General features: G+C 44.8%; 1 protein-coding gene and 1 pseudogene across 4 annotated transcripts in view; one reads left to right on the plus strand and one right to left on the minus strand.

Moving 5' to 3' along the window:
- Nucleotides 1-27,473, plus strand: part of SSBP3 (single stranded DNA binding protein 3) — a 360,221-nt gene that overhangs the window by 316,948 nt on the left and 15,800 nt on the right. For all 4 annotated transcript variants that reach the window (XM_086952603.1, XM_086952611.1, XM_086952618.1 and 1 more), the window contains one exon: nucleotides 3,210-3,288. In XM_086952603.1, coding sequence (XP_086808729.1) covers nucleotides 3,210-3,288 — 79 coding nt within the window. The remainder of the gene's footprint in view (nucleotides 1-3,209; nucleotides 3,289-27,473) is intronic.
- Nucleotides 6,354-6,880, minus strand: LOC147747265 (transcription cofactor vestigial-like protein 2 pseudogene; annotated as a pseudogene).

The following is a 27,473-nucleotide window of genomic DNA, read 5'->3' on the forward strand; positions in this document are numbered from 1 at the left end:
TGTGGCTCTCTGTGTGTGTGTGTGGCTCTCTGTGTGTGTGTGTGGCTCTCTGTGTGTGTGTGTGGCTGTGTGTGTGTGTGACTCGCTGCGTGTGTGTGGCTCGCTGCGTGTGTGTGGCTCTCTGCGTGTGTGTGGCTCTCTGCGTGTGTGTGGCTCTCTGCGTGTGTGTGGCTCTCTGCGTGTATGTGGCTCGCTCTGTGTGTGTGGCTCTGTGTGTGTGGCTCTGTGTGTGTGGCTCTGTGTGTGTGGCTCTGTGTGTGTGGCTCTGTGTGTGTGTGTGGCTCTCTGTGTGTGTGTGTGTGTGGCTCTCTGTGTGTGTGTGTGTGTGGCTCTCTGTGTGTGTGTGTGGCTCTCTGTGTGTGTGTGTGTGGCTCTCTGTGTGTGTGTGTGTGTGGCTCTCTGTGTGTGTGTGTGTGTGGCTCTCTGTGTGTGTGTGTCTCTGTGTGTGTGTGTGTCTCTGTGTGTGTGTGTGTCTCTGTGTGTGTGTGTGGCTCTCTGTGTGTGTGTGTGGCTCTCTGTGTGTGTGTGTGGCTCTCTGTGTGTGTGGCTCTGTGTGTGTGTGTGGCTGTGTGTGTGTGTGTGACTCGCTGCGTGTGTGACTCGCTGCGTGTGTGTGGCTCGCTGCGTGTGTGTGGCTCGCTGCGTGTGTGGGGCTCGTTGCGGGTGTGTGTGGGGCTCGCTGCGGGTGTGTGGGGGGCTCGCTGCGTGTGTGTGTGTGGGGGGCTCGCTGCGTGTGTGTGTGTGGGGGGCTCGCTGTGTGTGTGTGGGGGGCTCGCTGTGCGTGTGTGTGGGGGGCTCGCTGTGCGTGTGTGTGGGGGGCTCGCTGTGCGTGTGTGTGGGGGGCTCGCTGTGCGTGTGTGGGGGGCTCGCTGTGCGTGTGTGTGGGGGGCTCGCTGTGTGTGTGTGGGGGGCTCGCTGTGTGTGTGTGGGGGGGGCTCGCTGTGTGTGTGTGGGGGGGGCTCGCTGTGTGTGTGGGAGGCTCGCTGTGTGTGTGGGGGGGCTCGCTGTGTATGTATGTGTGTGTGGGGGGGGCTCGCTGTGTATGTATGTGTGTGTGGGGGGGGCTCGCTGTGTATGTATGTGTGTGTGGGGGGGGCTCGCTGTGTGTGTGTGTGTGTGGGTCTCTGTGTGTGGGGATGTGTGTGTGTGTGGGGCTCTGTGTGTGAGGCTCTGTGTCCGCGAATACCCTCTACTACTCTCTGATGCTCACCTATTGCCGTTGTAAATGACAATACCATTTATTTATGTTTTTTTAAAAAAATGAAAAAAAATGTCCTGAACAATGCCAATAGCTCTACCTTTAATAATGCCAAGAACATTGCATTGTAAATGCTTGTTATTCGCTGCTGCAAGCGTCAACTGGTTTTCTGGTTGCTTTTTCATTTTGCGGTACTGAAGTCTATTTTGTCCTGATCTGCTTTTTAGGTCTGGACTTTCACAGTACAGCCGTCAAAGAGATCTTTTGATAAAACAAACATAAAGTAGGCTTTGGGTCTGCCTGTTTCAGGTACAGGACTTATTCGATTAGTCTCTTTCAGCAATTTTTGGAGGCTTTGTCAGACACGTCTTGGTTCAACCCAGTGCAGAGTTCACATTTTTCATTGGTTTGTGTCATTGTCCTCTGTAAACTGTTGCTGTTCATTGGTCAAAAGGCTTAGTAGTCCTTCCTTAGTCCCGCCTTGTCTCAATTTGTAACCGCCCATAGAGACACCCCTTATTACATGTGTTGTTACTCAGTAGGCTTTAATTACGGCCTTCGAGCACTATTTTCTCCAATAACTTTGTCCTGCCTGCTGTTGCAGGCAGGACACGGTCTCAAATAATACTTTCAAATAAATTTATAGCACGGGCGCTGAACACAGTTGCAATGCAATAGCTCTCACATTTGCGAGATTTTAAGCTATTGGCTTTGTTAATGACAAAGCCTTTTATTTATCTGTTTTAAAAACAACACATAAATAAAAGGCATTGCCATTTACAATGCTAATAGCTCAAACTATCGTAAATGCGAGACCTATTGCATTGCAAATGCTTGTTTACATCTGCTGTTGCAGGGGGCTACGGGAGGGGGGGGAGCCGCTTCCGCTCGGGCTTACAGCGCTCCGTGTACTCACATGGCCATCGGTGCTGTGCCTGCTATGTCTGGGGCTCAGTACCACGATTTGATGACGTTTCCCAGTTTTTGGCCGTCCTCCATACCCCTGTGTGGGGTCTCTTCAGCCCCAAATCCACATCTCTGCTAAGTCGGCCATTTTGCTGCAACCAGGGTGCCGTCCACAGTGTCTGGAACCGGACGTCAGCCCCTCGTCGATTTACAGCTTCAAAACACCGATATATCCTCTCCATAGAGGTGCCGCTTTCTCGCCCATCGCCAGTCAAGTGATAGCTCCCAGGCGCACAGGGTAGCGGAGCTAGCTGGAACACTGCCCTGCTGCCACATAAGGCTGACGGCTGCGCTACAGGTTCGCTTCAGCTGAAGTGTGCTCATTCACTACCCTCTGCGCCCCCAAAAGTGGTCTCTAAGTGTTGTGCCTCCAGACTAGTGGCATTTTAGGCATTTGGGTGAGTCTGGACGCCGATTACAGTGCTCTTGCGGGACTCCGGTGCGGGAGCCTAGCACAATCACGTCCTCGCAGCCATGATGTTTAACAGCCTGGTAAAATATACTGATATAAAAGATACCAGTCAAGAAAACAAATGGGCAGTTTGGTTTTGATCAAGTTGTTGTTTGTCTGCTCAGTACATTTCTCCCAGAGTCGTGGAATGGAAGAGGGATGGAGGTGGATGCAATGATAATAAGATGCTGTAGTAATTCACTGAGATTCATGTGACGTGATGTGATAGGCATTTATAAAGCGCAACATACACTATACAGTTTCTTGGCGCTATTCATAGGCCCTTCCAGGACCCCTTATTCCCTGGCTCAGCTAGTGGTTGTTTTAATGTTTATTTTCATTCTTCTTTTTTTCTTTTTGTGGAAATGCTAGAAACATTTTTAGTGTTTGCCCCCATTGTTTTTAGACTCAACTTCTATTCATGATAGTAAATGGCATAAGCTATCCATAATGATGCAAGTGTGGTCTCTGCAAGTGCTCGTAAGTTTGTGCAAAAACATATGTTTACTTTATTTTTAAGATGGCATATTTTGTAGCACAACCTGCTAAATGTTATGAATTAGGTAATTGTGATTTCCTCTGTTGTTTTTTTAGTTCCCTATGGGGCCTGGTTCTGATGGACCCATGGGAGGCATGGGTGGAATGGAACCGCATCACATGAATGGATCATTAGGTAAGGCACAATCTTCTGAATGAAAAGTTTTGTGAAGTGACACCAAATATCTGCATCTGTTACAATATGCCTCAACAAAATGACCCTATCAATCCCACAGTATAAAATCTATTACGCTACCTACTACATCTGCAACAATCAGGCCTTGCTTACACATCTATATGTCTTCACCTTGTAGCCATTGCTGTGTATCTACAAAATAGAGAACACCATTCACTGTTTAAAATAACTGTTGTTAAAGCGTTCATGGAAGGTATGAAAAGGGTAATACCACATGCACCGTATGGAATCTCAATGTGGTACTAAATAAACTAATTGGGCCCCATTTTGTGTTTTTACATCCATTTGAAAGTGTAATAACGTATCCTCTTTCGGTAAGTTTAAACACAGAATGGCTCAAGATGTTGGACATCCTGTGGGTCGGCATTATACAATTCCAAAGGCTTGTCAAGGCGTAGGGTATTCAGAAGGCCCCTCCATATCATCCCCTGGAGAATGTGTGTTAGTTATTGGTGGTGGCCTTTGTTGATGTTGATCATATGCCTCTTTAGTTGTGGCTGTATCAGAGATTCTCTGTCATTAATCAAGGTCTCTCAAATATAAGGCCCTCCCCTTCCTCCGGTGAGGAGTGTTTCAGGGTTGCCCTGAAGTTCGGTGCCATAATGTCCTTGTGAGGGCTTTTCAGCTGCCTCTTCAGCACAGATGGCTCTGATGTTGACAGCTTTGACGACAAAGGCTTAGACTCCATGATTTAAGGTAGTTGTGGCATCCGAAGTTCTGAGATTTCACTGCCTCAGCTTCGTGTTTGTGGCTAGGAACTCGATTATGATTTAGAGGCCTCTCATCCTCTCTCGACTTCAAAATCTTCTTTCGGTGTTGACCGGAGCCACTAGGCCGCAGAGCTCCAAGACTTTGTTCTCTGATTGGACTGCTGGGCCGATCCGCTCTATGGTGTGGCTCCGAAATGTCTGGCAGCTGTGCTTTTTGTGTCAGGACTGGAAGGGTAGAGTACTCATGACCCGTGGCGTTGTCTTTGTCTTAAGGCCCAGGAATATCTCTAGTTTGTCGTTTGAAAATTGTGGGCTGGCCTTCATCGCTGGCTCCAGCATAGACTTTGGAGACTCCGATGCGACTCAGTACTGGCTACCTATAAGGTTATCTCCCTTGTACTTGCCTTCCTCATCGGCCCGATCTTCTCTCTCTCCGACACCTCCTGTTGGGTGGTGGTCTTCATGATGTGGGCAAGAAAATGCTCAATGGTATCTTTAAGTCTTTTTCTGATTTGAACTGTTGATGCCTCACAGTCCTGATCATTGTGTTCTAGAGAGAGGCACAAATTGCAGACCATATGTTGGTCGTTGTGCAGGTACTTACCATTGTACCATGGACACCTTAGAAATTGGGTCTGTTGAAAAACCTCACCCGGAACATTCTCTGTTCCTAATGGAAGGCGCTGAGTGCTCGTCGACTTTGTTTTATTGCAGTTGGTCTCCGATGTCTATGCCACATCAAGGGGTGAATATTCGACTATGGCGTCCACTTTTCCGAGACAAATAGGCCATTGATGGTGGGGCTACGACACACACATCCAAGCCTGACGGCAGAGAATTATCAAACTGAAGAGTGAGCTGATGACCATTCTCATTACCTGGAAGAGGTGTCATCACTGGATCTCGTGACGTGAACAATTTCAAAGAAAAAAACGTTGTAAACGACACAGTCCAACACTAGATGGCAGGAGTGTGCAAAGCATGTGTATCTACAGCTACACATGCTACACATATACATTTTCTGAACCCAAACAACTGAAGCTCTTCTGGGGCCACAAACACTGCTCTTTCCCAGTTTCACTTAACAAACCTTCTCTTTATGCCTCTTCTATGCTTGTATTTGTAACAAGCTGAGCGTAGTTGGAACTAAAACTACCTAGACAGATTAAAATGGGTTGAAGGGCATGGTCCAACCTGTAAACAAAATCCTAGCACATGTAGAGTTGTAACAAGAATCTCTCTTTAGATTTGCTTGCTGTGCATTATTGCGCCAATAGTGATTTGGGCCCTGAAGACTGTTTTTTTTTCCCCACGGGTGTTGTGTCAACGACCTCCTAGTAGGTTGAGACCCTCAGTATGTAGTCATCAATCTCAGATTTGTTTTCTCAATTGTGAAGCACCATCAATCAACAAAGAGAAGAACCAAAGAGTCACAGCGTCAACCATCAGTAAATTGAATTACACAAACATCAGTATGGCAACAGAACAACACTGCATGCTAAGATCCTGTATTATGTCCATTTTCAGGCCCCTGAGGAAGGGTCAGACCTATTGACCGGAAATGCATTGGGCATTGGACTAAGTGAAAAAATGTGTAAATATAAAAAGAAGCTTTTTCTTATGAACCACAATAAGAAATCAAGACTTCCATTAAATAAATAATCACCAACTGAACTCAAAATTAAGCCTCATGGAATAATTTTCAAAAACTGTTTTCTTTAATAAGAGAAGAAACCTAATAGTTTCCAGTATTACAGTGCGCACGTCTTTGTGTGAGGGTTTCTCCCTCCACACATATGCTTCTAACTACTGGGTTGGGAATCATCTGGGAGAAGTGGAGAGCAAAGCCTCTGGTCTCCAGTGCAGTGCCAGCTGCATGTCAGTCTTTTGGAGCTTTGTGCAGTCCAACTGGCTCTGAAAGCCTTCCCACAACCATTAGGGGAGGCTGGTCAGGTCATCACAGAGAAAATGATGACCATGTTGAACTGTAACAAGCAGGACTGAATGGCACCCTGGATCTTTGTGCTTTTGTAGCTGACTGGACCAGCAGATCTTTCTGATGGACAACCACATGGCAGGATTCCTGAAGGCCAGAGCAGAGAAGCTAAACAGGCAACCACTAGTGAACCATTAATGCTGCCTGCCTTGGCTTGATCTGCCTGTCACCACAGAGAATGTCCAATTGCAAACATTTTTCAAATTAGAGTTCCCTCAATGTCATTTCATGGGGAAATGCATTTAGTCTACGAAGGGGCACAAGTCTCCTGTACACCTACCCACCATTACCTCTCTTGGCTAGAGTTCTGAAGAAAGGTAACTGTTTAAGGATGCAGCAGAGTATGAGGTAAAGCCAAAAGGCAGGTCTGGGTGCGAACCAGGGAGTGGACATCCCAGGGAGGAGAAGGGCACAGAAGGCTGGTATGTGCTGTTCTAGAAGTATGGAGTGAACTTCTCTGGCTCATCGGGTATCCACAACCATCTCTCCAGGCACTGGTGCTCTGGGCTGGGTCTGGGCCCGAATGAAGTGCTCATCCACTATGGTGCTGATGTCGCCCTGGAAGTAGGTACAGAGCACTCAGTGGGAGCTGAGGTACTGTGCCTCAGGCAGTCCTCCTTCTCGGGGCTACACTTCTCTTCTTTCTTGCTGGCCGGGGCCTAGCTGGAGAAGGAGAATGAGCTGCCATTGCTGCTCCTGCTGCCACTCTCCGTGGCCTTCTGCAACTTCAAGTAAAGGCGAGCTTCTGGTGGTATGGGCTAAAGGCTGCTGCTAAGTATGGCTGGGGTGGACCACAAATCTGGTACATAACATCTCAACAGCTCATAGCTGGAAGCAGCTGGTATTTCATCCATGTTCGTGCAGCTCTTGTTCTGCAGGAGACAGGCGGTTGCTTCATGGGCGGCCCGCAGCCCTAGACCATTGCGGGGTTGGGGGCAGGTGCAGATGGTGGTCCGTGAGTTTCCTACACGCTCTGACTTTAGTGCGAGGCCCAGCGTAGTCCCAATTGAACATGACCTTTATTTCCAATGCCACTGGTGCTTTTTATGCGCCATCTACCATGGCATTACGTGAAAGTTATACAGACCAATTTTCTGAAATCCATATTGCCACTACTAATTTAGAGAGTTTTGTTTCTTCTTTGCAGCTTGATGGTCCTGAGGAGAACCCCTCTAATTTCGTTTGTGTTCGAAACGCGTTGACCTATTTGTGACCAATTGAGTGTCTACATCTATGCAAATTGTTTTCAATTTTGTATTTCGTTGTTGAAATTAATTCACCTTTGGTCTTATGTAAAAAAAAGTTTTCAAAAATTGTTCATGCTACTTGTTGAATGTCTGTTTGTTCTAGTGAGTATGGTAGTGAGGCTGCTGGAATAAGTGTGATATGATTGTAGAATTGTAAAAAAAAGTGAAGTAGTGAGTGTGAAAAATAGTTACAGATGGCGGTATGAGAGATATGTTGATATGTGGATTTCTAAAGAAATTTTGGTATGTGGATGAATTTTAATGATTTTCAGTGATTCTCAATAATCCATAGAAATGACTATGTGGATAAATACATTTTGATTAATTCAAATAGACAAAAGGTCTAGTGGTCACATTGTTTGACATCAATGTGGTACCCATAAAAAGGAAAAGTGTTCGTCAGTACTGGAATCTTGCTGTTCATTGACTACTATTTTAGGGCAAAAGAACAAGTGAAGGACTAAATAGCAGTGTCACAGTTCAGAGTCCTAATTCCAGAATAAATTGAGACCTAAGAGATGTGAAAAATCTCAGGTGACAATGCAGACTATGTGAATCCTCTACAATGAGTAAGTACAACAAGGAAAACAAAAAAGACCATGAAATGGCTAGAGTTTTCGGATCAATACAAGCCTGAGGATAGTTTACAAAGAGAATACCAAATAGATGGTCGAGAAAAAATCCACCCTTTTCAGCTTCAGAGGCATTTTTATTGCGGTCAGGCATCAGGATCGCAAGCGGCATCAGCTCAGTTGTCGCCTTTTGGACAGTTGGCACAACCCTTTCCAGCCAGATCAAAAGGAAGGCCGAACCTCAAGATGGTTAGGAAAAACAAAAAAATGACTCCTGCAAACAACCCCAACACAGGACAGCTGTAGGGGAGCAGACAGGGAAGAAAATAGAAAAGGATATTTCCAGTGCCCATTAAGCAAAACATCATTTGCAAAGCCTATACATCTTGCCATTCGACCTACTGGCTTTGTCAGTGGTTTTTATCCAAACTGCAGAGCATCCCTGATGTGCAGTGTGGATAAATTATAAGAAATAAAAATGTAAAAAAGCATTTGATGCTGCAGCCAGTGTCTCTTTATAATCCTCATCATTGACTTTATATCAATCACCATGGATCATAAAAGTATAGACAGCAAGACTACCACAATACACATACATAAAAATACACATAATAAATACCAATACATAAAGATTGGAGCTACCTCTCCACTTACTTGGACAGACCATTCACTGATAGAGTTTTATATTAGGGGCCCAGGGACATCCAACAGTTCCCGTACTAATTCCCCTCGGTGGCACAGACAGTGGTACAAACTCACACCAGAGGATTTTCAAAATACTTTACCTAGCCCACAGAATTCTAACGCAGACAACATGGAGGAATGCCTGGTCTGCTTTAACTCCATTATTAAAACCACTATTGATAGTCTGCTCCCGCTGATATATTTGTCCAACGTAGCCAGGCGTCCTCAAAGCTTGGTTCTCTCCAATCCTCCTCATAGAAAAGAGCAGCTTTAAAAATATGAACGACTATGGCGTCTATCACATGACATACTGAGTAAAGAAAGATGTAAACTTACACTGTCCCAATGCCATAAAAACAATAAAACTGCTCTCAGAACCCATATAGCGCAGAAACTCAAACAGGCAGGGAATGCCCCTAAAACCCTCTATCAGATTTTTAAAACTTTCACCAATCCCAAGGCATGCAGTAAAGAAGAAACACCTTCTCAAGCCCTATGCGACAATTTAGCAATACTCTTTACCCAGAAAATTGAATTGATTTATAATAAAATCACTTCAGCCGGAAGTCCTCAGACCGACTCCATGGCAAACCACCCTGTGGTTACAGACAATGCATAGAGGTTATATGCACTCAAGCGCCACATCATTCCAGACAAGACCACCTCACTGCTTGCCAAACAACTTGCTGCTCATATTTGCTCAATCTTGAATCGTTCTACAGGAAAAGGGCCTCCTCCCCTCCGCATGGAAAGCGGCACAAATAGTTCCCATCCGCAAAAGTCCTAAAGCCCCTATGGAGGACTTATCCAAGTACCGACCCATCTCATTGCTACCTCTTCTGAGCAAGGTACTAGAAAAGCATATCAATAGACATCTGTCTAATTTTGTCAAAGCCTCGAACTGCCTCGATTCATCTCAGTCGGGCTTTCGACCTTGACATAGTATGGAGACTGCTCTGATTGAAGTTACTGATAACATCAGAATCTCCCTGGACAACGGACAAGCTGTGCTTCTGGTGTTGCTCGACTTATTGGCAGCCTTTGATACTATTTCCCATCAGACTCTGCTCTGGAGGCTTGGGGACATTGGCTTCCAAGGCAGCGCTCTGAAATGGATGACAAGTTTTCTGTCTGACAGAACACATACAATGAATCTCTGCTCTTTCTATTCAAAAGCCACAAAACTTACTAAGGAAGTACCGCAGCCCCACCTTATTTAACATATATTATGCCCACTTAGCGGGATTACTAAGGAATCTATGATTTGTTTCTATGTCTTATGCTGATAAAACTCAGTTCTTACTTTCCTTTGACAAGAACAATCCGAACGCTCAGTCTAGCTTCTCAGAGGGTAAGCGTACCATCTCAAGCTGAATGCGAAACAACTTTCTCCAGCTTAATGCGGGGAAAATGGAGATTATGCAGTTTGGCGAGGCACTGTTGAGGTGGTCCCCTGGGTGGTGGCCTGAGGAAATGGGCACTGCACTGACTCCCAAACTAGTGGTAAAAAATCTGGGTGTCCGTCTGGACCAGAAGTTGACAATGAAAGAGCACGCTACATCTACCGCTGGGTTGTGCTTTCATGTGCTTGGTCTCCTCAGGAAGGTATTCCCCTTTTTAACACGCGGACAACACTGAACCAGGCACTAGTGTTAAGCCGCCTAGACTATTGCAATTCCCTGCTGATTTCAGTAAATGAGGTACAAAAGGGGGTGGTGATAGACGGAGCATCTGAACCAATCAAACACTCGCACCCAGTCAACAGATCTGGATTTAATCCATCACCGTTCTTTAGCCCACTCTGCCACCCCAGTTCAGACATGGCCATATGCAAATCAGTCTGACCCTGTGCCTCATGGGAACAGTCCAGCCCGAACTCTTAAGTCATGCCTTCCCTGGACCGGATTCAAGCTTCTTAGGGCCGGCTTCTGGCATTACAGCGGTCTTCAGCCAGGCTTGCTTGAATCCAGTGGCAAAGTGAGCAAGGGACTCACGTCTGAGCATACCCTGCCAACCTATGGCGGCCAAAGCGGTACAAAAGGGCGTGGTGATAGACGGAGCATCTGAACCAATCAAACACTCACACCCAGTCAACAGATCTGGGTTTCATCCATCACCGTTCTTTAGCCCACTCCGCCACCCCAGTTCAGACATGGCCGTATGCAAATCAGTCTGACCCTGTGCCTCATGGGAACAGTCCAGCCCGATTTCAGCAAATGAAACATCTTTAAACAGGCTGCAAGTAGTCCAGAACACTGCAGCTCGCCTGGTAGCTAATCTCCCCCCTCGATACTGCCTCCCTTCCTCTTCTGCGACAGCTACATTCGCTGCCAGTGCGGATGCGAATTAGGTTTAAGGTCTGTGCATGGTGCACAAATCTCTGAATGGCAAAGGCCCCAGTTATTTAGCAGAGAAATTTACCAACAACTTGCCGCACAGGTCTCTCCAATCAGGGTCCAAATCCCTTCTTGTTGCTTCTCGCTATAAAAAAAGAGCGATGGCAGGGGGAGAGTAAAACTTTTTTCCACCTGGCTCCAACTTTCTGGAACGCACTCCCTGTACACCTGTAACATTGCTTGGATCATTTACAGTTTTAGAAGACTCCTCAAAACCCTACTATTGTAATCCGTTTCTATTTGTGGCTGGCAGTGGCATTCCGACAGCACAGAGATACCCCTTGAGGGGTGATTCAGGCACTTTACAAATGATATATCAAATCAATCCATTTTACACGTATAGATTTGTAAGAGGAACAAAAAAGCAGAACATGGATAAGCGTTTCAGAACATCCTTCGCACCGTTTGTCAATTGAACCTTTTTCCTATTGCCATCTACACGTGATTGATTTTATGGGTAGAGTACCACATCTGAATTTGTAGATAGTTTCCTCACCAGTAGAGGGATAGTTTCATCAATAGTGCTTTCGTAGGCGGCTATTGGTTTCCGATCAACATCGGACACAGTCAGGGAGCCCTTGCACACTCTAATAGTATCAATTGCCACGCTTTCCCAGAATAGTCCCTTTAGGCTAGCCTTACCAATCTTACACATAGTCTCAGGTGAGGTCCAATATTAATCCAATTTCTGCTTTAGGAGTTGACCTTTCATTGCACAGAGCCACGGTATTTTCCATGCATACTGTGGGACCAAAAGATCCTGGATACCATCATGGTAAGACTCCAGGGTAGGGGTTGTCCATAACCTGTGCCAAAAAATCTGCATTCAATCTTATGGTCTGTTTTCTTCTGGGCCATGTCTAAATATAAGGGAGTTAAGGATGTACTGACAGGGAGATTCAATAGGGTTCTGAGAATCCTTTCTTCCACCACAGAAAGACACTCAATATGTGAGTAGCCTCGCAACACAGCACCATATAAAACCGCCCCTAAGGTCTTAACATTAAAAATTTGCAGGGCCGGAGCCACCCTTCTTGATGTTGTTTTTCTGTGAATTTTCCCAATTTGAGTAGTGTACTGGATCAAAGAAAGGTAATCTTTTTCCACCTGCGATGCCCAACATAGATTCCTGGTCAGTTTAATGCAAAATAATCAGTTCAATTAAATTCAATATATTTATTAAGATTTGGATCTCCACATAAAATATACACACAATTGTTGCACAATAAGCATGTTAACCACATCCGTGCGGTACGATTTACCGCCGGGTGCTGAGCCCTAATGGAAACGGGCGTGGTCATGACGGAACGGTTCCGTCATGAGCACAGCTCAACCGATGCTCATGACTGAACCGTTCCGTCATGAGCAACGAAAGGGTTAAAATGGAAGCTCAGTTCTTTTCCACAGTAAATAGAATGACAATACAAAGGCAGTTAATATACTAAAATTTCAATAAAATCACTTCAATCCTTTCAAAAGTTCATTATGAAACAAAAGTTATAGCTATATAGCAGCAGCAGTTTATATATTAGTTATTCCATCAAAGGAGATATCGAGATGCTCCATAGCCAGTTCTAGGTTCCCCCTAAAGCAGCAAAAAGTATGTGCAAAGGCAGATGAAAAGCAGGCAAAGGCACAGAATGAACAATAAAAGGTTAAGAATAATCACCATTATAACGGGAAAAACAAATTACAATAACATAGGTAAATCCTTTACCGCTACAAATAAATTTAATTAAGTACATATGCACTTTGTTAATGTCGCATTACAATATAATAGCAACTTCATAATTGATCCAATTTTAGATCGAGCTTCACATAGCAGCAGACGATTATAGACCGAAAGAAATTTTAAGGGAAAATTGAACGCATATATATCAACAATTTCTTTGTCTCATAACAGCAATTGTTAAAAAACAAAAATATATCTTAATATTTGTGCACAAGGCAACTAAGTAGGAGCAAGAATAAGTACAAGATCTAGACCAAAGAGTAAAGAACTGTTAGCCTGAAGAAGTACAAAGAGGCCCGGAAAATAAAAGCATAGTCATGAGGGCTGCCATGTATCCCATGAGAAAAGAAGCTTAATCATGAAATATATACCATATATCCCAAAAGATAACAGGAATCAAAGTATGTTCTCGTAACCCATGACACTAATCCTCCTCTTTGTTCATAACAATAAATAAAGTTTGTACTACTAAAGGAAGGTCCTGCTTAAGTAGAGTATAGTAAAAACAAAAATATATTTATAAACCCCTTAAAAAAAAATTAAATAATTTTGTACACACTATTTAATTCTTTGAATAGAGGAGAAATATCCGGCTGATAATACGCTTTTGATGTTGTTTTATATAAACATTGGTCGAAGCATTGATGACTTAACGGTAATAAAGCTTGGCAAACAAATAGAATGTGATCAAGATTCTGAATGCCCAGGTGACATATGTTAGTTTTTTCCAATTTTCAAAACAGGGGGACCAATTTGCTGTTAGATCATTTAATGGTAAAAGATTCATGCGGCATAGAGCTAGCCAACGACGAATACCATGGTCTAAATTCCAAGATAGGGATTTCTGGGCAACTCTCTGGGTATTTGAGATGGCTATAAATTTCACCCTTTCCTTTAATCTGCAATACAAGGCATCTCTCTGATAGCTAACCATAAAACTTGTGTTTTTAGAAAGGATTTCAGGTCTAAAAGCGTGACCGAAATCACTGACTACTCCTGTGCACAGAAATAATTCCGTGCCAAGGTGAAGTCTTGGGAGAATGAATATTTATATGTTTTTCCTCCGAAAACTTCTTGACATATAAAACCCCTTAAGGTGTACAACTCACTATACTTTAACAGGTATCCCATCGTATTATACTGGCTAAACCTTGAACAAATGAACTTACTAAACCAAATTCCAATCTAATAAGTGGTATCGGACCAGAGTGTTAAAATCGCATAGTTTACCTAAAATCTCCCCTTCATTCTTATCTAGGAAACTCCAGCCTTAAACTGAAACCGATTCAATAGCTTATAACAATGTGGACGGGATTTTTGCTTTAAAAACTGATGTAAGAAATGTATAAGACCCATTGTGCTATAGAATTATAAGCAATGCATCTGTAAAAGAGCTATGTTCAATATGTGGCTTATTCTTTGTACTGCCCGCTATTGCTTTCCCCAAGTAGAGATAAGAATCTACAATCTCAAAATTTTCGGAACCAATTCTCCAATTAAAATTACACATTTTTCTGCTACTGCTACATTTCATAATCATGAATTTACTTATAGAAACCTTTATCTTCATAAACTGTGCCATTATATTCTTCTGCAGTGATGCCAACTTCTTATTCAGCCTATTGGGAGTCAAATTCACAATTGCAATATCATCTGCGTACATGAGACATCTTTGGCACGTCATCTAGGGGAGAAAAGCATTCCTCCACCACCCAGTCAGTGAGATGGTTGAATACTGTTTGTAAATATTTTCCTCACTGCACCTTGTAAAGCTATTTGTCAGTAGTTACCCAGAATGTGTCTTAGACCCTTTTTAGGTCTCGCCTAAACATGCACTGCTCGGCAAGACTTTTAGTAAGGGCTTCAGAAAATGCTATCACTGTGGCCTAGAGCGTGCAGTTACGCGCGCGGGCGCTCGCTTCCGTCATGGATCATTAAGTGCATCGCTCCCGGGCACCCTTCCAGCCCGCCATCACTTTTACTTTGACGGCTGCGTCACGCGCACACAACTCCCGGGCTTTGTCTTCCATGCCATCACTTGTCCTAGTTATTGCCCAGCTGCAGGTAGCTCAGTGGGTTCAAGTAGCTGCTGCAGAAATCTGAGTGCGACCCCCTGCAGACCATAGGTTTAACTTACATTATTTTCTTTCTTCTTAGTATTGCTTGTCTGTGTATTTTCTACGTTATGTGAAACTAGTCAACACAGTGGTATGGCTCGAAGATTGTTGTGCCAGCATCTGGGTAAATGAGTTAACCTTTGTTATGTAAGGCTCAGATTGGCTGCACAACCGCACTAGCTTTACAATTGCCCCTGGTGGGGAAACCACAGATGAGTGCAGTCTGCAATGGAACAGATGCGCCGTCACCTGCAGTAAACAAGTACATCACAAAGACGCACTCACATTTTGTTCCATTGTACTGAGCCGGAAAGAAGAAACACAGTGTGGTGTATCTAACAATTTACACTTTATTGCCCTAGACAAAGCTAGCGGTGTGTGGGGATCGCGAGCACTTCCACTCTAATGTAATGGCTGGCGCACCACCTAGTCATGGCTTCTCATTTTTTTCACACATTTGTATGCAATACTTCTCGTCCCATCAAAGCGCGTGTGTAAGCTGTGACTATGCTAATTGAACATTTGCTATGAAGTGCACTGCTCAATCGCAGCGCCTGCATGCCTGTTTTTTAATTTTCTACTGGAAAGTACAAGCCTTGTCTTACTATTGTTCCCGCGTTTTCGCAAACCATGGTGTATTGGTGCCTGTCGGTGATGCAGGCGCCCGGCGTGACACAATAGCCTTAATCATAGCACTGGCTTTCCTCCCACTAATGAGCTGTGGTCAGTAATGGCTTTACGGTATAAACGGTCCAAGCTTGGGCTCCCTCTACACCTGAGCTGAGGGTTGGCCCGATATTCACACACGATGGCTTCAGCAGAGAACAGAAAAGAGCAAGCTCTGATCCGACTCATCTCCGATTTTTCTTGCTGGGCTGGTCTTATCCTGGGACCTGAGAAAGGAACAGCTCTGGGCGCCCTAGCATTTTTTTCAAAGGGGTCAACTTAAGAGCAACCATGAAACAAACATAGTAAGGTGCCTCATGTGTAACAGGCACCAGACATCTGCTAAGCACAGAGTGGTGGAGCAAGAGTACCACGGCCTCCCGCACCCTAGGTTTGTACAAGAAATAACCAGTATTGGCATAGCCAATAGGTCTCGCCTTTGGGACCTTGTAAGTGTTTAGTTATCCAGCACAATATCCTTGGTGCAACAACATTAAGTGTTGCATGGCTAAACACTTATAAGGTCCCAAAGGCGACACCTATTGGCTATGCCAATGCTTGTTATGTAATGGAATTAGGATACTACCAGACCATGAAGGGGGAGTCTTCCCTTGCAGTTAACAGTAGTTAAACAGAGGAGTAAGGTATGTAGCCCACAACAAAGGCTCATTTTGCCTGTCATAGGGATTTCGTCAGGTTCCATTGCTCCAGAACTCAATTTTTTTTAATAAGTCCTACAACTTTACTCTTTGAGGGTACATAGCTGGAATCAGGAATATTAGGGGGATTAGTTAAAATAGAGGCAGAGAGATATGTATGTATTTATCTGCCGCATGTATGTCCGCCTGCCATTAACTGCATCATTGCTACAGCACATTCACGTGCTGTGCTGCAATTTAAAAAATCCCTTGTTATGTGACAAGGTCAACTCGTCATAAGCACAGCGCAGGTAACACCCATGACGAGTTGACCTTGTCACAAGCATCGAAGGGGTTAACAGATATGTACAATGTCATTTTTATGAGAGCCTATATTTTGAATAAAAAGATTTCAATAAAAATAGAGGCAGAGCAATAATAATTGGGGTTCCCAGAATAAAGTTCTACAAGATGGGATTTCCATTCTTCTTCTTTTTTAGGAATTGAGAGGGATTTTTCTCGAATACTGCAATAATCTGTGATTATTTCCCAATTCCGTTTAGCATAATTTTTTGGAGGCTGCCTCTTTTAACTGGACCCATGCATGATCTTCCTTTCTTTTGTCTTGTAGAGCGTTTTTCCCAATTCTTTTCCTCATAAATAGAATTATTAATTTACTTAGTTTGAGAGAAAAGTTCAAGAATTGGGCACTCACTAACTTATTTATTTTCCTATTTATATGAAGTAATGGATTAAAATGTGTCTCTGTTTAATTGGTAAATGAGTAGTTTTACATGACGTAACCATGGTACTTATATTATGACCATAAGCTTCCATCAGATTGGACTGGGGAGGATGTAGATCTCCCATTACTATATGTGGCTGATCTCCTATTAAAACTGTCAAGCTTACTGAAAAAAATTGCTGAAAAAATTGAGTAATCGATAATAGTTCCTCCAGAAGACACCTTATGTGTCATTTTTGCTGGGATATCGAATCCTAATCTCCCGTTGGCAATTAATAGGTCTAAATTTCTCACGCCTTGGAGTAAAATCGAACCTCTTTTATCAACCAGACTATTCTTCGGAAACAAAGCAGGAGGAATGTTTAAGGCTTCGTCTTTGAGGCATTAACAAATAACTTTATCGCCGACTAGCATTACATGCCTACAATCTTCTCTTTCCATAACAGATAAAAACAAACAGGTCTTTTAGTCAAGAGAGATATAACATTTACAAAAAGCAGAGTATCCAAGCTATCATGTTCTTCCTTAAAATCTAGCTTAATCGCCTGACTTAGGTTAGAGGCATGGGGGATAACTTTATATATCCATCTGAAACGTGTTCTGAGCAGCAAGGCAATACCTCCTTTTGGGTGTTCACTGGGAGCGTAGGACGGCTTATTACAATACATTCTTCAGTGGAACAGTTATTTACAATCCAAGACTCTTGTATGCATATTATGTCAGCTTTCTGTTCTTTCAAGAATTAGTTTGTTTTATTGGTGCATAAGCCAGCTGCGTTCCAGGAGATCAATTTGAGACCCTTGCTAGGAAGAATCCTCGTATCTTTGTCCTAAAGAGCTGTTTGTGTTAAGAGCCCCTGCTACCCAACTCCATTTTCTGTTTTCGGTCAGTGCTTGATTTTTCTTTTTCCCCACAAGGAGGGAAACCTTCCTTCCATTTTTGGCGAGGGAGGCCTGCAATATATTTTCTCTCTCTAAGTGAGGGATATCTAATGGAAAGAGATCTGAGTGGGTGGTGGGCTGTCTATTATAAGTGGCTTTTTAAAGTACTTTCTCCTCTTTGGGGACATGAACATTAATGCCACAGCATCGCAATTTATCACTATTTGAAATTATTAAATAGGAAATCACCTTAGAAACAAGCGTCACTCTGGCTCCCCTGTAAGTACAGTGTTTTTGAACTTGAACCAGGGCAAGAATGGATCATTTGGAGGTCAGGAATTTCAGCAAAAGAGCCCAATAGGAAAGACCTAGTCATGTACAGCTCATGATCAAAAATGAAAGAATAGTCTAAGGAAAAGGCATTTCCAATAGGGTTGTAGATAACCTAACTGCATTGCAGTAAATGCAGCATTGGGATTCAAGTTTCGCGGTGTCACTAATGCAGAGCTTAAATCTGGAGGGTTATCTTGTGTAATGGAGATTGAAGGACAAGAGTGCCTCAATGGCGATCGAGAACCCCTTGGGATAGCTTCAACTTGTCCTTCTTCCCTCTTTATATCAGTCGAGTCATGATTCAAAGTAAAATTTAAATTGGGGTCAGAGCGCAGTAGTTTTTTTGCTCTTCTTTTGTTCTTCGAAGTTTTTCCCTTTTTATCTTCTTTCCACTGGCGGATTTACTATTATTTTTGATTTTCTTTTCCTCTGTTGTAGAATGTTCAACTTTCATACCCTCTCTTTTAAAATATTGGGAAAAACCTTTTGTTCCATACTTGCTTTCTGAGCAGTCGGAGGCCGAAGATGTTTGTGTAAGAACAGGGTCCTTGAGTTCAAAGAACTGCTGAAGCGAGAGGGACTGATTTTCTACAAATAAGTCTGCAATTTCTTTGCCCTTATTTTTCCTACTACCAAAAGGTGTGCCAGCCTGAACGCCAAAGTCCTGGCAACAAGAGTATACAACAGAGCACGTTTGGGTGGAGTTGGATTGATTAGAGTTTTGCAGGGTGAATCTTTCTGGATTCACTATGCTGTGCATTATTCCGTGGTCTAGTGGTTGGGTCAGGAATCGTAGTCTTTTCTTTCTTTTTTTTTTTCCGTAGCCCAGGTGGGCGTCGACGTCCCACCTTCTGGTGTACTTCCTGTGATGTCGGCACGCTTCCTGCGGAAGCTCCCACCTTTGGGCGCCATCTTCAGATTCTTTTTTCCGCAGTTGGGTCTGGATCGTCACCGAGAAGTTCCAGAGTTTTGGGAGAAAAGAAGAAGGAAAAAGCTGAAATGTACTGGAAAAGTTTGGAGAATCCATCCAGGAACAAGACCACCGAGCCGGGACGACTAAGGAGTAGAACTTCGAATACTTTGACTTCCAATGGAGAATGTGCACACAGAGGGCCCCCTGAGCGCAGGAATGGACAAGACTCCGTTCAAATTCTGCCGCAATTGCCACCACAAGTATGCGCAGAAGGACCAGCACCCGGTTTGCAACATCTGCCTGCCGGTCGACCACGAAAGCAAGGATTGCAACGCCTGCTCAGTCTTCACTCCGAAGACCCTCAGGATTCAAGAGAGGCAGAGGATAGCCAACCACAGCATGCAAGGAAAAGGCCAACCCCCTTCGATTCGGGACTTGGGCCTCTCCAGTGACGAAGAGGACAATATCGTAGGGAGACCAGATGACTTCACGGTCGTAGAGACCGATAAGAAAACTACAAAAGAGGTAGGAGAGACGTCAACCCCTAAAACCCCGACAGACTCTCGAAAGCCTGAGTCAGACTCTCGAAAAACAGTCTGAGTCCACGAAAGGAGCACTGCATCCAGGGACAAACAGCCCAGCCGATCCTTCGAAAAGGACTCCCAGGCGGCAAAAACACACAAAAAGCCTAGGTCGTCTAAGCACGCCCCCGAAATGTAGCACTCGATGGCGAAAGAAAAGAACCCGAAGGCTTCTTCGAAGTCTACGTCGAAGAGATTGTCCGAAACGAAACACTCGACACCGAACAGGCCGCCGAGATGGAAAGGAAAAAGAGAACACTCGAGGCGGAAATGGATAACAACCTGCAAAGGAAAAGCGAATTCGTCGAGCAAATGAAGAGGTTCACCATCCCGTCGAAGCCGGCGACGACTATCGTCGAGGACGAGGAGGAATTTGACGCCGAAGAGCCGCCGAAAACTCCAGAGCCCAGGAACACCAAGAGGAAGAGGGCCTATACTATTTCGAGGAAGGCGAAGAAGACCAGCTCACGAGTTTGGACTCTGCATCCTCGGTGGAGCAGGACCTGGATTGGCAGGACCTCGATGTCGAAAGCCCGGAAGAGGCCTTTGGGATGTTATTGGGATCTACAACATGGTCATCAGGAGCGCAGCAACAGCTTATGGAGTGAAACTGGAGGAAGAAAAACCAAAAGCCTGCTTCCTCCCAGAGACCCTGCTCCCCACTCAAACCAGGAATCAATTCCTCCCCATGCTACCAAGTGTCCTGGACCAGGGGAGAGATGCATTCAAAGAACCAGCAAGCTGCAGGTCTGTCACACCCAAGACAGAGAAAAGATACAAACACTCCTCTAAGGACCCTCCCTACATCCAGGGATCTGTCACAGCTGACTCCATCATTGCAGCAACAGCCAGAAAAAAGGCCAACGTTCCCACAAACTCCGGCCACCACCTAACAGAGAGTAAGAGGATAGACCTCACTGGAAGGAAAATAGAGAGGAATGCAGCAGTACACTGGCGCATTGCCAACTCTGATGCCCTACTCAACAGGCATACGTACCAGCATTGGGACGAGGTTGGACAACTGCTCAAACACCTCCCTGAGCAATACCAACAGAGGGCAACACACCTGGTGGAGGAAGGCAAGAATATAGCCAACTCATGCCCGAAATCAGCCCTGGATGCGGCGAACATGTCCAGCAGGCTCATGATGATCGGGGTCACAGATCGAAGGCATGCCTGGCTGAGAATATCAGGTTTCAAGCCGGAAGTACAGAATAACATCCTGAGCACCCCCTTCAATGGTGAAACACTGTTCGGAGCACCAGTGGATGAGAAACTCACCCAACTCAAAAAGGAAAATGAAACTGCAAGGTCACATCAGAATTTCCAGCAGGGCTACCAGGGCGACAACCAAGCACAGCAGGGCAGCAAAAACAAACCTGGCAATACCAGCCTCAGGGCCAGTCCTTTCGCGGGAGGGCGAATGGACGAGGACAAACAAGAAGGGGGGCCAGCAAGCCACTTCAAAGTGACTCTGCACCACCAACCGTGCCCACCCACACGACACCTCTAGAGGAAGGGCACAACAAAGTCAGCAAAAAAGGGTTACACTGACAGAAGATCAGCGAACATGTAACATCAGTAGGAGGCAGACTAAAACTCTTCTTCAACGAATGGAAGAAAATAACACAAATGGATACTGAACATCATACAGTTCGGATACTGCATAGAACTGGAAAAGAAACCACCAAACAGGAAACCAAAAAGAAAAGCGCAATCAGCAAAAGAACTAGCGCTACTCACAGAGGAAGCACAAGAACTCCTCGACAAGGAAGCCATAGAAAAAGTACCATTCAAAGAAAGAAACAAGGGAGTGTACTCTAACTACTTCCTCGTACCAAAGGTAGACAAAACCCTAAGACCCATCCTGGACCTACGGTTCCTAAACCAATACATAAGAACACAAAAAGTCAAGATGACATCTCTTCAAGAAGTCATTCCTCAGATAAGGGACGGGGACTTTATGTCCACCTTAGACCTAAAGGACGCCTACCTACACATTCCCATGAACAAACAGCACAAACATCTACTGAGATTTGCCATCAACAAAGCACATTACTAGTTCAACACCTTGCTGTCCGGACTAAAATCCGCACCAAGGGTCTTCACCAAGTGCCTCGCTGCCGTGGCAGCGCACCTAAGGAGGGAAGGAATCTATGTATACCCCTACCTCAACGACTGGCTCATAAAAGCAAGTTTCTACAAACAATGCAAGGAACATGCACAACGGGTCACAAAAACGGTAACGGAACTGCGATTCTCAATACACTGGGGAAAATCCTTAATGGAACCAGAGCAAGTGAATATCTTCCTAGGCACACAGATCAACACCATACAGAGCAAAGTATTACCCAGTGACAAGTGAACACTTGCCCTGCTGAAGGAGACATGTCAGTACCAGAAGGGGCGAGCTCTGACAGTGAGGACAGCAAGCAAGATCATGGGGATGATGGCATCCTGCATACACCTAGTCCCCAATATACGGCTACACATGAGACCATTCCAGAAATAGGCTGCAACAATGGTCACAAGCTACAGGGAGTTGGGAAGATCTAGTGGTTGTAAAGCACGCAGTGCAAGAGGAGATAGCGTGGTGGAACAAGGAGAACATAACAAAGGGTAAGCCTTTGACACCACGAAACCCAACAGTGACCATCACCACAGACGCACTTCAGAAGGGATGGGGAGCACACATGAACCAACTCAAGGTGCGGGGCCTGTGGACTCCCAACAAATGCGATCAACTACCTGGAACTAAAGACGTGTTCCTCGGCCTGAAAGCCTTCCAAAAACAACTGTACGGGCAAAGAGTGTTGATACAGACCGACAACACCACAATGATGTTCTACATCAACAAACAGGGAGGAACACAATCAGTCGCACTATCCAACCTAGCGTAGGACATATGGAGATGGGTCATCCCACTCAAAATAGACCTATCTATACACCTACCAGGGAAGGACAACGTGGAAGCAGACTGGTTCAGCAGACAGACATCATTGTGGGAGCACAATGCACAAGAAAAACAAAGGCTATTTAAGAAGTGGGGGGCTCAGACAATAGACCTATTTGCAACACACCAGAATACAAAATGCTGATACTTCGCATCCAGGCAACCAGGGGAACAATCCCAGGGGAATGCCCTATGGATAAGCTGGTCGAAAAAAATAGCCTACGCTTTTCCCCCGATACCACGGATACACAGGGTACTACGCAAATGCAGAACCAGCACCATGACGCTGATCCTGGTGGCACCATAGTGGGCCAGGCAGTCATGTTCTCGCAAATAGTGGAGATGGCGCCAGGACCGCCTCACAAATGTGGGAAAAGAAAGGACTTACTCTCCATACAAAACAGAGAGGTACTCCACCCAGAGCCAGAGAGCCTCTGCCTAGCGGCATGGCTCCGGAAGACATAGAGTTTGCACATCTGAAACTGCCGGAGAGCACACTGCAGGTACTATGAGAGGCAAGAAGACCTACCACACGGAGGTGCTATGTGGCAAAATGGAAAAGATTCACACAGTGGTGTATCAAGGAGAAACTGCACAAGAAGATGACAAGGGAATCAACGGTGCTAAAATATTTAACACACCTACTCAAATCAAACCTAAGCTCCACCTTGCTGAGGGTATGCCTACCAGCAATAGTAGTCTACACAAGAGGAGACAGGAAAGAACTTCTTTACATCACAAGTAGTAAAAAGATTCCTAGAAGGGGCTAAAAGGATAGCACCACCCAAAAGGATGCCACCACCGGCATGGAACCTTAATTTAGTACTAACAGAGCTTATGAAGGTGCCTTTCGAACCCATTCATAAGGCATCACTACAAATGCTCACAATGAAAACATCCTTTCTAGTGGCAGTCACCTCGCTCCGCAGGGTAAGCAAACTGCAAGCGCTAACACTGCAAGAACCCTACATTCAAATACACAACGATAGGGTGGTAATGAGAACTGACCCACACTTTATGCCAAAGGTGGTGTCAAGGTTTCACATGAACCAGACAATACAAATACCAAGCTTCTTTCAGAACCCATTCACAAGCGCAGAGAGGGCCCTGCACAGTCTGGACGCTAGAAGGTCAGTAATGCATTACATGGAAAGAACTAAAGAGCACAGGAAAATAAAGCAGTTCTTTGTGTCCTTCGCAAGCAGTTTCCTGGGTATACCAGTAACAAAGGGCACCATTGCACGATGGATCGCACAAACAATACAAATCTGCCACAAGCAGGCAGGTCAAGAACTAACAGAGGGGGCACAAGCCCACTCCACCAGGAAAAAGGGAGCAACAATAGCCTTCCTGGCTAACACACCCATTCAAGACATATGCCTGGCGGCAACATGGGCTTCACTGCACACGTTCACTAAGCACTACTGCGTGGATATACAGATGGACAAGGAAGCACAAGTAGGACATAAAGTGCTTCAACATATATTCAACAACCAACGCTCATCTTCCACCCTGCCGCCACAAACATAACAAACCGCTACAAAGTCTATGCACAGTATAGGGAATCCAGAAAGATTCATGCTGCAAAACGAATAGTTTCTTACCTGTTGGTGTAGTTTTGCAGCTTGAAGATCTTTCTGGATTTAATAGCGAACCCACCCACCTGTGCCAGAAAGATGAGGCAGGAGAGGATGGTGGAAATACAAGGAATAAAATACAAACAGACACTTTAAGAGACAAAGTGAAAATTCATTTACTTTAAGAAAGAACTTGAAAACATTGCCAAGGATTGACGAACAGAACACGAAAAAAAGAATCCGAAGATGGCGCCCTACGGTGGGAGCTTCCGCAGGAAGCATTCCGACGTCATAGGAAGTACACCAGAAGGTGGGACGTCGACGCCTACCTGTGCTACGAAAAAAAAAACGACAGAAAAGACAACGATTCTGGACCCAACCACTAGCCCGCCGAATAATGCACAGCATAGTGAATCCAGAAAGATCTTCAAACTGCAAAACTACACCGACGGGTAAGAAACTATTCGTTATGGTCCCGAGGAGGTTGAGAAGAAACCCCATGACAGGGATTAGTCTAATAAGAGGGAAGAGGGGTAGCTAAAAGTCTTCCATCGGAGGGCCTACCTCTGAGTTCAGAGCTTAATTCAACCACAGGCCAAGTCACTCTGATTTCGGGAGAATAAATGGTAGGAGTTGTCAGAAGCGACTTTTCTGTTCCCGCCTCAGGCTTTCCAGGAAGAGATTCAGGCTTATTCTCCAAAGTCGTCACTTTATTTATTCTTGTCTATTTGTTTTTTTAGAAGAAGGTGGAAATGGCGTTAAATCCTTTTAGCGTGTTTATATTGATTTGTTCCTTAGGGGATTGGCTTAGTTTTTTTGCAAGCTCTTGTGTACACCATTTTGTTTGTTAGTCTTGTTCTTAAGGGAGGATATGAGAGACGGAGGTAGAAACTCACCAGGCCAACAGCTAGCCGCACCCAGGCCTAGCTGGGCCGCTACTGCGACAGGCCAGGACTCTCTCTTAGCGATGGTATCTACTGGCACCTCACTCAAGACTCCCTTTTTCCCTTATGTATCTTCTGAGGACTGCTTTCTCATAGACAGGACCTCTTAGTCCGAGAGAGAACATCCACATCTTTTCCTTTGAGTCTTAATTCCAGAGGGAACCAAGGAGACTCGTTTCAACAATATCCTAAACCGTTCGTGCCTTTTACAGAAATAGGTGCTGGCTGGAGCATTGCTGGTTCTAAAGCTGTGTGCTTGGTGCCTAGTGCCTGCTAAGATTTTGTTAATTTTTCAGGGGAGAGGCACCTCATGCTTCACTGTGGCTAAGTTCAACCAGGTAGGATAGTTGAGGCCCACAAATTTTTTTTATAACCATTAGGCCTCCACTACTCCAAGCGTTCCCTCCGTCCCTCCGTGTGCCAGCGTAGCTAGATGTGACACTGTTACCGTTCTGTGCCATCAACCGTCCGCCAATCTTTCTGGTCAAGACCTGGGTCCCAAATGACCGAATGGTCGAGTCAGCCGGCCCGGGGATTCGCGCCGTTCCAGCTGTGGCTCAATTCTGCCACACTTCCAGCGTCCTGCAACAGGAAGCATTCTGCACTCTCAGGTGAGTAGGGCTCACCAGGGGCACTGCAAGCCGCACCCAGACCTAGCCGGTTCGCCTCAGCGAACCACCGGGGGCGCCCTCACCACAGCAGTTGACTACGGCAGCGGCGCTCACGACGATGACAAGTTGACCTGGAGGTGCCCCTGCAGGACCCTGCAGCGGGTCGATAGTTCGGGGGCTCCCGTCTCAGACGTGGTCTGACCGCTCCAGTCTTGGACGCAGCTTGCGCCTCCCATCTCACATGACTCGCTCGTCGTTTCTGGTTCCTTCATCCTCACATACTCATAGCTGAACACTACATTTAAAATTGTCTCCCACTAGCATCCTCCTCTTACATAATTTCTACTTCTGACTGGGGAAGATCAGGCATTTGGTCTTAGAGCTATTGAACTCCATCCCCCGCTCCACACAAAACAATTGGAAGGAGTCCAGAAGTTGTTGCAACCTTAGAGATTAACAAGGTGTCCTCCGCAAAAAGAAGAGCGGGAACTCTCCAACTCCCTAGCTTGGGTGCATCACACACATTTATATCCAGTGTACCAATTACGCCATTTATATATAGCGTGAAGAGTGGGCACCAAAACACACCCTTGTCTGACCCCCCGATCTATCTGGATCGGATCGGGCAGAGCCCCATCCTGCTCCCTCCTCACCTGGGCAAGTGTGTCAGCATGTAGTCTCATAAGATTGTCCAGCACAGGAGTAGGAAGCCCCATCTCCTCAAGAACCCTCTATAGTTTGGGACGGGGAACTAAATTAAATGCTGTCTGGAGGTCGACAAAGGCAACGTAAAGTGTACCCTTGTGTATAAGCACCTCTCTCCAATATATAGATGCAAAACTTAGATTCTGATTCACAGTGCTCACATGTTTCTAAAACCTGCCTGCCAATCGGAGAGTATATTCTCATCCCTGATCCACTTGTGTATACGTACCAAAATCTGTTTATAAATGTATTTTTTGTAAGAAGTCAATCAGGCTTATGGGCCTATAATTGGCCGTATTTGCCCTGTTCCCCTTTTTATAGATTGTAATAATTTCTGCTGGTTTCCAGGATGACGGAATCTGTGCCAGCTAGAATTGTGTTGGAGAACAAATTGATGTACGGCCCCCAAATTTCTGATAATTCTCTATATAAATCATTTGGAAGTCTATCTGGTCCTGGGGACAACCTAGAATGTAAGAATTGATAGATGTTAATGTCTCACTGAGCGAGAAAAAAAAGATCAACACCCTTGGTGATAAACTAATATTTGTACCTTCTGTGAGAGAGAGAAAATCTGTTTATTTAGACCATGGTCTCTAAACTTAGAGTTCATAAAAATTATAAAACATTACAATCCAATCGATGACAATTGATACGTAATGATCTCTAAAATCACACAGTTACTTTTCTGAGCTGCTCTACTTATACATTTATAGTAAAGCCATAAGATACCATTGGCTCATATTTTTCAATATTTCCAATTTAAAAAAAGATCAGCAAAAATGTTAAAAACATCTGAACTTAGTAAAATAAGCATTACAATCTTTAAAAAGCCCTTTACATACATCATTATTATTTTACAAAAGTTAAAACCATTTGAACTAAACGTACATCGGTCTTTCACATTATTATTATTATTATTATTATTATTATTATTATTATTTATTTTTATAAAGCGCATAGTCACCCGGAGGTATCCCAGCGCTAGAGAACCCTAGAACAGTAAAACTGAGGACCGAGGCTGAGTTCACGGGGAGGGCATAGGAACTAGGGAAAAAGATGTGTCTTTAACAACTTCCTGAAACGCAGATATTGAGGTTCGAGACGTAGGTCACGAGGAAGGG

Source organism: Lissotriton vulgaris, chromosome 1_1, assembly GCF_964263255.1.
Source record: "Lissotriton vulgaris chromosome 1_1, aLisVul1.2, whole genome shotgun sequence".
NCBI lineage: Eukaryota > Metazoa > Chordata > Amphibia > Caudata > Salamandridae > Lissotriton > Lissotriton vulgaris.